This window comes from Neltuma alba, unplaced genomic scaffold, assembly GCF_004799145.2.
Source record: "Neltuma alba isolate B1F8T4 unplaced genomic scaffold, ASM479914v2 tig00012680_pilon, whole genome shotgun sequence".
Taxonomy (NCBI): Eukaryota; Viridiplantae; Streptophyta; class Magnoliopsida; order Fabales; family Fabaceae; genus Neltuma; species Neltuma alba.
Genome location: NW_021637110.1, coordinates 135,812 through 148,216, shown reverse-complemented (window position 1 = coordinate 148,216; position 12,405 = coordinate 135,812). Strand labels below are relative to the sequence as shown.

Genomic DNA, 12,405 nt, shown 5'->3' with positions numbered 1-12,405 from the left:
GTAGTAATGTTGTCCTAATCGTTATTTGGGTTAAGTTTGACCATTAGTTAACTAATTATATTGAGTTGGCATGTTCACGTGTTGTCCACATTATTTTTCTTTCTCGGTTAAGTGCAAATTTGCCCAGAAAGGTTTTACTTAGGAGCGCTTGGTATTCTAAAGTTTTCAAATTATAGTAATGTTACCCCGATTGTTATCCATGATAAATTTGATCATTAATTAATCAAATATGTTGAACTGGTAGATCCACGTGTGATCTATTTTATTTTTTCTTCAAGGTGAGGATTTAGCACTAACTTTGAAAAAATCAATGCTTCTGTGCTTTTTAAGCCTGTGGCTATTTTCGAAGTCGTCCTCATTATTTATATCTTTTAAGAATTCTTGTGAGCTTCTTCTTATATATGTTCTTGTAAAACGTATTAAACTAATAGCGAATGACAAAATAACAGATGTGGAAAGAGTTGTTTTTGTGTGGGAGAAATAGCATTAATGTATGATCTAGGAACGATGTGGATCACATGTAAACATACCAACTCAATATATTTGGTTAGTTAATGATCAAATTTAACATTGATAACAGTTAGGACAATATTGCTGCAATTTGAAATTTTAGAATACTCAGCGCTTATGAGTGAGAACTTTTGGGGTAAATTTGCACTTAACCTAAAAAAGAAAATGACATGGACGACACATGGATCTGCTAGGTCAGCATAGTTGATCAATTAACGGTCAAACTTAACCCTCAAGAAGTAGAAGGACTAACGGCTTAACAGTTTTAAATTTGAGGGACCAATAGCTTAAAAAACAAACTTTAGGGACCTTGACCAAAGTTGACCCAAACTACAAGGACTAGAAACTGGGTTTGCCCTTTTCTTTTTGAATTTTCCCACCACTATAGAAATGATATTTTACGTTGGTTACATAGGACTTTTCATGTCGGCCAATGGAGGGACGAAAATGTGAACGATTTAGCTTGTGTTCAAAATTTACATCGGTTAAACAATGTGAAATTTTTTTTAAAAATGTAAGTTAAAATATAACCAATGTGAATGCTGTTTTTCTAAAAAACAAATCACAACTATTCAGTCTCTTATCTTCCATTATTATAAACACAAAAAAAAGAATAACTCAATCATTAGAATTACAGAAGCACTATATATTTCATACTCATCAAAAAAGAGACTATAATTCCAATAAAGTATACTACATTTGATCCTTAATATAGAACTAGTCAACTAATTTGAGTAGATTGATGAAGTTTGTTAAATTAGTTATTTGTAATAAATATTATTTTTTCTAGAATACTCTTAATAATCATATGTATTAGCTAAAATTATCATTTGATAGAACTCTTAACATACGCAACTATTACAATGACTACTCTGAAAAAAATAGATAAATATGAAAGATAAAATTGATAAGAAATCTTATATTTAAGACGAAATTAAATGTCAAACTAGTTTTTATATTAAGAATCAGAGACAGTAGTACCTATTAGTTCTTTCTTAAAGTCGTAGGTGCCTAGACAATCTAAGATATGAATCTTCAAAAGCATTTTTGATGGAGAAGATGGAAAAGGTATAGGAGTGTCGAACCTTGGAGCGAACCAGATTTGATGAAGAAACTCGTGAGGCATGAATATTTTGGGTCACTTTGATTTTTGTTAAGATTTAGGAGTGTCGCACCTCAAATTTGAAGCAAGAGTCAAACTTTGGGAATCTTTTAGCTTGACGACGGCAGTAACACTGGCGTAAGCTGAAAAGGATGATCTTGTATCCTAAGTGTGTGAGGCGGGACTGGTGATGCATGCAATGTTATTCTGGGTTGAGGGAACGAAGAAGAAAGGAAAGAAAATAGAATTGAGGCTGAGGTGGGAGAGTGAAGGGAGAAAATAAAACGTTAGATTAAAAATAACCAAGGATCGTGATAAAGGTCTGTACATATTAATAGTTTCATTTCTTTATTTTTTTTAAAAAAATTCAAATAATTTTGTCCTCCTCTTCGTGTTCAGTTCCAATGGCTCCATTCTTCTTCATGGTCAATGTCACTGTACCATTATCCTGTTTTTGAATTAGCTAATCTTACATTCTTCGACTCTTAATATAAAACTTAATTAATTATTTTGAGCAAATTAAATATATTAGTTAAATTAGTTAATATGATATGTTTTTTCAAAATACCTTAATCATCTTCTTTAATTTATTTCCTCCCTCTCTCATTTGATTATTATTGAAGGAATATTATTATGGTTAATTTAAAAAGCATTGATAAATATGTGAATGGGTCTTACATATAGGACTAATATCAACTCTCAAATTATATTCTATATTAAGGACTGGAGGAATATTATATTATTTGCTACTACCTCTGATCCTTAATATAATATTTTGTTTGACTTTTATTTGGTCCTAAATATAAAATCCCAATCTATTTTGTCTTTTATATTTATATAATTTTTTAAAGATAGTCTTTCTAACAATAGTAGTTCTAATCAATAAATTTGATTAGCAAATAGCAAAGATAATATCTATTTATTATAAATTACTAATTTATTCATTTTTTTTAATCTACTCAAATTCTTTATTCTTGTATATGTTTATGATCGGAGATGGTGTTTGTTAGTGTGGAGTTTAAAATGTGTGTTGGGAAGACTGGGCCAAGTAGAGAACCCCGCCGCGCAGTAGCAGCCACCTTTGTTTGTGGAGATTGTTCATCTTCACCACAAATCTCAGCATCCCTCCATTGATTCGACTGAAAAGGGTCGTCGCGTGAGAAGATTATCTTTCTTTCTGTTTTCATTTTTGATTCCCTGGTTTATTGTTTGTGGTTTTGTAATTCGGAGCAGGACCAAAACACTGTAATTTGTATGTAATGTTCGACCTTCGAAGTTACAAAAGGAAAAGTGCAAACTCTTGTAATGCTGCCACTGCCATCAGGAAAAGAAAACTTCAAAGCACTAACCACGAAGTTAAAATCGTAAAATGGTGAAGGGAACCCAACAAGATATCAGGTTATTCTTCATGAAATTAATAGAGGTTACGCTTCTAAAATTTAATTTAACAGTTAAAAATTATTTTGAACAAGTTTTAATCATGTAAATCACATGTCTTGATATACATACAGAATTGAGGGAAAAGCGCTGCGCTAAAATGAGCTTAATAGTAACAAATGAAGCCGCGTGGCCTAAATTAGGGCTTTTCAATTTTGAGCATAATATATATTGCCAAGCCTATGAACTTTTTTTTTTCCCCTAAGAAAATAAAATTATGGAAAATTAAAATTTCATTCTTTAAAATTTCATTCAATATGTAATTAGGGCCGATACTCTTCAAGGCTTGACACTGATTTCTCCTGAGCTTAACTTTTGTTTTTTTTCTTTTCAATATTCACAGAGGATTTAGCTTATGTCTGAACAATAAAATTTCGACAAGGTAATATTTGTACATGCACGATTGAAACAAGCAGAAGGCAAAGGATCCTCTGTTTACCTCTGTTTTCGGACCCCAAAAACAGAGGCAATGGAAATAATATGATAATAGCATGGGATGATATCCAAACACTCCTAAAACAGAGTCAATTTCGACTATTGTTCTTCGTACGGCGTATATTCTTTATCTATTCAAATCTCAACACTCCACTGACATGAAGATGATATCTATTGTTTGATCGTTGATTTTTTTGTCTACTTATTCAACATTTGCATGCTTGCAATTTACTTTCTGATCAAAATATTAAAATATGACAGCAAAAAACTTTAAGGAAGTCCACCACAGTAAAGAAAAAAAAACTGCCTGCCATTCAAATAATCTTTAACTCATTTGTAGACATACAAGGAGTCTCGTTTTTCTTTTCTTTTCTTTGTTTTTTTAAATTTCGGGGGTAGAAAGTGAGATAATGAAATGGCTAAATCATAACAGCTACTTAATTAATGGTGAGAAGGAACGCCATTCGCGGTGCAAGGAGTTAATCAAAAGGATATAAACTGCGGGACCTAATTATATATTCAATGAGATTATAAAGATTAAAATTTTAATTTTCCATAATTTTTATTTTCTAAAATACATGGACTAATTTGTAAATGAATAAACTATAAGAATTGAGCTGCATCGAATTAAAGTTTAGAAATTAAGTTACAATTCAGTTAAAATTATAGGATTGAATTGCACCGAGTTATAATCTAAGGATTGAGTTACAAATGAGTTAAAAGTATAAGAATCAAAATATTAATTTTCCCTATATATATAATTATTATGGTGGCCGTAAAAAAATTATTATTAAAAATTAAAAGCAGCTAGATTACTATTACCTCTAATATTTAATATATATATATATATAACCTAGTTGAGTAATTTGAAAAAGATTTATTAACTTGTTTAATTATAACATATGAGCAGATCATTAGATCATGTATCAAGTTATAAATGAGACAAGTTAGTTTAAACCAAAAGATAAATATAACTAATTTATAGTGATGTAGTAACTCTTTTAATTTTTTCAAATTAATCGTCTTACGAGAAGTAATATTATATTCTTAGCCAAAAAAAAAAAAGACAAAGAAATCTGGATCACTGTGATATTACCGAAGAGTAAAACCTGAGACCACTTGAAATGAATATCTAAAACAAGAACTTGAATATTACTCGGAAGTTGCACAGCACCTTCCAAAATCTTCTTGTGTTGCCTTTCTAACTCAGTAGGCAAAAGATGATAGACATCCTTTGTGAACCGAAACAAAGAAAGATAGAGTTTTAATACTTTAGAGTTGTTTCTCATTTTTTGGGAGAATTCTATGGAAATGGTAATACAGGAATTTGCTGTTTTCTATCATTTCCCATATTGAAATATCGCAGGAAGTATAGTTTATAACTTCAAGATAATCTCGTACCTAAAATCTATTTATAAACACTTGTAATCATGTTTTATATAAACTGAGATAAAATTCTTCTTATATATTTACTTCATATTTTTCAAAGCTACTTATAGGCCATTACTAATAAGCTAGTATTTTGAAATTAAGTTCTCTAAGAAATGCACCATCATGAATCTCTCACACTGAGGGGCTATTTCATCTAATGAATTAATTAGTCTTTTAAAATTAAATTCTGTCTTAATTTCCAGTAATTACATTATGCAAATGTCTAAAAAGTGAAAAAGGAAAACCCAATAAAGGACTGACGTAGGGTCACATGGTTCTGTCCTTCAGCAAAAGGAACAGTGTCCCGTCCGTAGCGCGGTTTGAAATGTCAACGCCCAAAGACTGGAAGACTTAAGAGAAGAGAGGACTTGAGCTCACACCCGCCATTTTCACTTCTCGTTGTTTCTCCATTTTTCTTTCTATAAAATTTGTACCAGGCTGCTGGATTCATCTTATATCAAGCTGGTGGGAATCGAACAAATCTTTCGATATTATTTCCTCTTTCAGCTTTCTACTTTCTCCCTTTCTCCTTTCTACATTTATGATCACCAAAATGCCTGTTTTAGATCTATGAAATTTTGCTTTGAAATTATGCGTGAAGAGTGAATGAATCTCGCGGCAAGAAGAACCTTGTCTGTTGATGTTTCTATTATATCTTGTTTTCTTCAGTGAAATGGATTGTTTCTGCTATAGATCTTCGGGCATTTTGTGATTTTGAATTTTTACTCTATTTGTTTTAATATGCACAATGCCTATCTCAAGGCTTGGCATTGGACTGATTGCTGCACTCATTGTTGAAGCTCCTATTATATATGTATTATTCTTTCTGTTTTTGTGTTTTTACTTTTGTTTGGGTTCAGATTCCAAATCCTTGCGATGGCGCGTGATGTTGATGGAGTTGGGTGTTCTTCAAGTTCTTCTGCCTCAACTAAGAGATGGAAGTATGATGTGTTTTTGAGCTTTTGAGGGGAAGATACTCGGAAAAATTTTACTGATCATTTGTATGCTGCTTTAAAACACAAAGGATTAAGAACTTTTCGGGATGAGGAAGAACTTGAAAGGGGAGAATATATTAATCCAGGTTTAGTACAAGCAATTGATGAATCTCGTTCTGCAATTGTGGTGCTCTCCCCAAATTATGCTTCTTCAACTTGGTGTTTGGATGAGCTTCAAAAGATCCTGCAGTTAAGGGAAGAGTCGAGTCTTCGAGTATTTCCTATATTTTACGGTGTAGATCCCTCTAATGTTAGGAAACAAAAGGGATGTTTTGCAGAGGCATTCATAAAGCATGAAGAAAGATTTGTACAAGACAAAATGAAAGTGCGAAAATGGAGGGATGCTTTAGAAAAAGTTGCTACTATATCTGGTTGGGACTCACAAAATTGGTAATTACTTTTCTCTCAATAACAATCTTTTATTTTTATTTTGTTGAAAATAAGGGTGTTGATATTCAACTAAACTTTAGAGTTCATTTATTTGCTAGCAAAATTAATAGACTTGTAGTGCTATTGTTAATATTTATTGTTGACGAAATAGGTTTCTCAATTGAATTCAATCAATGATAGCATTTTAAAATGGTCATTTTTCTTTAGCGTATCAAGCAGGTCTGTTGACTTTTAGTAAAATTACATAATATAATTATTATGTAATTCAATAGTTAAAAAATTAATATTAACAATTTCTCTGTATTTTGAAGTTTCATTGTTTATTTTTGTCCAAAAGAAAACTTTCGTTGTTTATTTATTAATAATTAATAATATCTATTATTTTTTTATGGTTGGAAATGTTACCATGCAGCGTTACATATTGAACTTTTAATCTGACGTTGTTCCTTAAATAAAACAAAGAAAAACTACTCAAGGGTCAACTATAAAACATGTTACCAAAAAAAGTGAACTCCAACAATCATATGTTTACGTTAATATAATTAAGTGGCTACAGTATTTAGGAGTTCGCAAAGTGTGTGTACACACGCACAATGGTAGCAATCTTCTTTCTTAATCTCTTTTGCATCAAGACTAGACTATACCGTAGCTTCTCACCCTCTGTGTCTGTCTGTAAATACTAGAAGCTCTGCGCAACTCTTCAATACTGAAATTATTTTCATGTCGGTATAATTATATTTTCCTATGCAGGCATGAAATGGAATTCATTGAAAGCATTGCTGAAGAAATCATGTCAAAGTTACTTGATGATGAATTGCCATCTGACCTTGGTATGTTAATTGGAATTCAACCAAAATTAGATGAATTAGAGTCAATCGTCGCAAGGGAATTGGGAGGAGTTGGGTTTATAGGAATATGGGGTACAAGAGGCATAGGCAAAACAACTCTTGCTAGAGCTTTTTATGAGCGAAAGCTCAAAAACTTTGAGATTCACTGGTTTCTTCATAATATTAGAGAGGCATATGAAAAAGAAGGTTTGATTTCATTGCAAAGAAGACTTCTTTTTTCTTCAGAGAAAAGAAGTATGGAAGTGTGTGATTGTTATGAAGGAATGAAGTTGATAAAAAACATGTTGCACAACAGAAAAGTTCTACTTGTCCTTGATGATGTGAGTGACATTAGCCAACTTGAAAATTTGGCTCCAAAGCAAGGATGGTTCAACAAAGGGAGTATAATAATAATAACAACTAGGGACAAGCATTTGCTATCCTCGCATGGTGTATCTATTAAGTATGATGTGAAATTCTTGAGTGATAATGAGTCCCTTCAACTTTTCCTTCAAAAAGCCTTTAAAGGAGATAAACCTAATCAAGATTATTTGAACCTTGCCAGAACCGTCATTGAATATGCTAGAGGCCTTCCTTTAGCGCTCAAAGTGTTAGGTCCATTTCTTTGCAAAAGAACTATTGTGCAATGGAAGCATGCACTAGCTAAGTTCAAGAAATTTCCTCCAAATGACATTTTAAAGATACTTCAAGTAAGTTTTGATGGATTAGACATTACACAAAAGACTATTCTTGGATATTGCTTGCTTTTTCAATGGAATGGTCCAAGATCATGTCATACAAATTTTAGAAATTTTGGACAATGATCTTCACCCAAAAATTGGAATAAATGTTCTTATTGAGAAATCCTTAGTAATTACTTATGAAGGGCATTTGTGGGTGCATGAAATTCTTCAAAATATGGGTAAATATATTGTCTACAAAAAATCACCTGATGATGCCGGCAAGCGTTCTAGGTTATTGTCCTTGGAGGATGCCAATCATGTATTAGAAAACAATAAGGTGACATTCTAGAGTTCTCGTGTTTTTGCACTATTTTTATAACAATTTATTCCATGACTTTTATATATTTTTACCTGAACTTGTTTTGTAGGGGACAGAAGCTATTCGGGGAATAATCCTCACATTAGAAAAGTCATGTGATGCATTTTGGGATCCTGAAGCCTTCTCAAAAATGAGTAATCTCAAGTTACTTATCATTTCAAATTGCTCACATGTTTTACGTTTTCAATTGAATCTTCCTTATGGACTCAAGTCCCTTTCCGAAGAGTTGAAAGTGATAATATGGGAGGGGTATCCATTATTTTACTTGCCAAGTCAACCTCAACTCCATCAACTTGTTGGACTAATAATGCGACATAGCAAGTTAAAAGAACTTTGGAGCGGAAGACCGGTAATTATAGCCCTTCCATTTAAATTATTTGTGCATAACTTAATAATTTATAATTATAATTAGTTTTTGGTTTTTGAGGCCTTAATGTTTCCCCTTTTTTTGTTGTTAGTCTCTCCAAAGCCTCAAGTCCATTGATCTTTCTTATTCAGAGTACCTCAACAAAACCCCAAATTTTGATGGAATTCCTCATCTTGAAAAATTGATTCTTGAAGGGTGTTCTAACTTGATTGAAATTCACCGATCCCTTGGACAACACAAGAAACTCGTCATTGTTAACTTGAAAGATTGCAGAGAAGTTAAAAACCTTCCAAGGAAATTTGAGATGAATTGCTTAGAGACTTTTGTTCTATCTGGTTGTTCAAGAGTTATAAAACTTCCTGAGTTTGGAAAAGATATGGAACGTCTGTCTAAACTTGATTTAGAGGGGACTGCTATAACAAAACTGTCTCAATCACTGGGCAATTTGATTGGTCTTGAGGAGTTAAATTTGAAGAATTGTAAAAAGCTGGTTTGTCTTCCATGTGATGTTTGTAAATTGAAATCTCTGAAAATGATCAAAATTGCTGGCTGCTCAAAGTTTTCAAGCCTACCAGAGAATTTGAACGAAAAAGAGGCTGTGGAAGTGCTTGATTTGAGAAAAATTGCTATAAAAAGGCTTTCACTTTGTGAATACAATGGTGAAGCACAATCTTCCTCATCATGGAGTTGCTTCTCCCTTATTCAAAGGCCTTCGAGCTCAACAAATTTTATGTTATCGCCGTCTTTGTCATACATGAGCCAATTAGAATTAGGTTTTTGCAACCTCCACGATGGATCACTTCCTGATCACATCAATGGGTTATCATCGTTGGAATATTTAGATCTAAGTGGAAACAATTTCATTGACCTACCATCTTCCCTCATTTCCAATCTTTCCAAGCTTACTGTTCTTGGTCTCGGTTATTGCCCTAGGCTTCGGTCTTTGCCACAACTTCCGTCAAATCTATCAGCTATATTCGCAAACGGTTGCCCGTCAATGGAACATCACAGAAGTTCACAACAGTTATGGGATCTCATTGGATCATTTCAACCTCGGGTTTATTTTATTTGTCTTTGCTTGTTCTTTCATGTTGGTCATTTTACTTCTTTAACATGGAAAATTGTTTCTTATAAGTTCACAACTATTTAAATATCAAGTCTTCAACTATAAGAAGGGATTCAGAAATTGTGAGTTTTTAGAATTACTTGAATCTTTTCTTAAATTCTTTGATAATAAATATCTAGTTTATTTGACTTTTACATGTATAGTACCATTTCTTCTGATTAATTATCATGCTTACAACAAAAGAATTTTTTTTTTGTCCCAGCGTGACTTCTTCATGCAACCTACTCGCCTATTAATAATTCCGGGTAGCCGAGTGCCATCATGGTTTTATAATCAGAACTACTTTTGTGAAAAAGAATTCAATCATCCAAACGTGTCATTCATAATAAGCATATCCCCTGATTATTGTGATTCACGTGAGTGGTGGGGCATAGCCATATCTTTAATGATAGAAAATGATTTTGCATTTGGATCAGGGGTGGATGCAATTTGTTGGACTTACAGATTTCCAAATGATAAATTTCTAATTACATATCATAGCCATGATATTTATTAAGATTCAAGTTGTGGTCATCAACTTTGTATTATATATATTCGGTGTTCCTCTTTGATTGTGAACGGACTTCAAATGGTATTTTTGGCTAAGAATGCAATTGTAAAAAAGTCCCCAACATTTAAAATAAGAAAGTGTGGGTGGCGAGCGGTGTGTAAAGAGGATGTTGAAGCTTGGAAAAGAACAAGGAACGAAGATTGTAGTAGCATCAATAATTACAATATCAGTGAAGTTGAGAAAAATGGAAGTTATGGTCACTGCCCGAGACATCATTATCCATTCATTGTTGAAAAAGATGAGTACATACTCCCAAGGTGCGTAGATCAACCCTTCTTGTTTTAGATTAAATATATGATGGCTATTTAAAATTTTCTTTGATGCACTAATGTAATATAATCTTTCAATTCATATAAGTATTATATTCCCCTAATTATCTCATTTTCATAGGCGCTGTTCGGTTAATGGTTTTGGACGGATTTGTTTCCATATCTTGGATAATTTTTCTTATCTTTCACCTTTTACTTGTATGACATAATCTATTTTCAACAGTCCATCAAAGGTCAAACTAGATTTTATATTCCCTTAATTTTTTTTCCATTGATTTGTGGCAGAAATCATAAGTTGAAGAAGATTTTACCTCATTTATATGTTTTAGCACATCATATAATTATGTCCTATAATAGTCTTTTTTTACACAACTATAAAAGAGAATCCCAATGTAAAGATACACATGATTGTACTCTAAGGGCACACCTTTGCAAGTGAACGGTAGGGCATACCCTTGCATACCATGATGAAGTTAATTGTCAGACTAACTTCAGCATTAGCCACAATGATTAAGTTCATTATTACAGGAGGAGGTTGTTTGGTTAAGAAATATCAAAATAAAAGATAATTAAGATAAGAAACTGATGCTTCAGACGAAAGGTTTTATATTAAGGATCTTAGGAAAGGGTTATATGTGTACACTACAAAAAAACAGACTTTAGGCGACGATTTTCGATGGCGACAAAAAAAGTCGCCGCTGAAAGTCTTAGTTTCAGCAGCGACTTTTGGTGTCGCTGCTGAAAGTAGACTTTCAGCGGCGACTTTTTTGTCACCGCTGAAAGTTTGCTGCTGAAACTAAGACTTTTAGCGGCGACAAAAGTGTCGCCACTGAAAGTGGACTTTCAGTGGCGACATTTTTTGTCTCCACTGAAATTAGACATTCTGCGGCGACTTTTTTTGTCGCCACTGAAAGTTCGCTGCTGAAACTAAGACTTTCAACGACGACAAAAGTGTCGCCACTGACAGTGGACCTTCAGCGGTGACTTTTTTTGTCGCCGCTGAAAGTGTAATATAATAATATATATTTTATTTTACAATATTAATAAACAAATTCAATCTGGCTCAGTGGCAAGAAGATTGGACACCAAAGGAGGCGGTCACGAGTTCGAACCTTGAAGAAGACACATTTAAGGTTAAAATATTTGAACGATGACGTGGCGAGAAGGAGTGATGTGGCAATGAGGTGGCGGTCGGCGACGATGACGTGGCACCTGTGGTGATGATGTGGCGGTCGGCGACGATGATTTGGCGGCTGACGACGATGACGTGGCGTTGGTGAAGCCAATTCTTCTTAGGCATTACTTTCAGCGGCGACAAATGTCGCCGCCGAAACTTCTAAAAGTCACACTTTCAGCGGCAACTTTTTTAGTCGCCACTGAAAGTTTTCAGCCACAGCTGCTACGGCAACGACTTTTCAGCGACGACTTGTCGCTGCTGAAAACTTTCAGCGGCGACTTTTATAAGTCGCCGCTGAAAGTCAATTTTTTTGTAGTGGTAATAAGGAGAGGAGAAAGTATTAATAGATATAAGGTCCAATTGTTGGAGGTCATCAACTATATATCTTACATAATCACTGGTCTTGTTTTGTTATAATTGAACCAACTTGAAATATCATTTTACACCATATTAAGTCAGTAATGTTTGTTGTGTAGAAATGTTGGAAGATGGCAAAAATCCAGAGATGAAGTTGATATTGATTCACGTGACTTCAGCAATCCTAATGAAGTTGAGAATAAAGAAGGCTGTAGCTGTTGGGAGTGGATGTCAAACTTTTGGCATTCCATTGAGCATGTTTTCCAAACTTGGTGTTAAGGTATATTTCAGACTTTCTAGTTCAACTATATCTACGCCAATCACAAAACCGGTCCAGAAAGCTTTGTTTTTGTCTCCCTTTACTAGCTAG

At 33.4% G+C, this 12,405-nt stretch overlaps 1 protein-coding gene across 1 annotated transcript; it reads left to right on the top strand.

Annotated features, from left to right (window-relative positions):
* The first annotated feature begins 2,608 nt into the window (after positions 1-2,608).
* LOC114729805 (disease resistance protein RPP2B-like) lies at positions 2,609-12,405 on the top strand. Its single transcript, XM_028916843.1, has 7 exons — positions 2,609-2,708; positions 5,776-5,856; positions 5,940-6,300; positions 7,051-7,837; positions 8,239-8,538; positions 8,648-9,542; positions 12,155-12,405. The coding sequence occupies exons 1-7, from the start codon at positions 2,609-2,611 to the stop codon at positions 12,403-12,405; spliced, it is 2,775 nt and encodes a 924-aa protein (XP_028772676.1).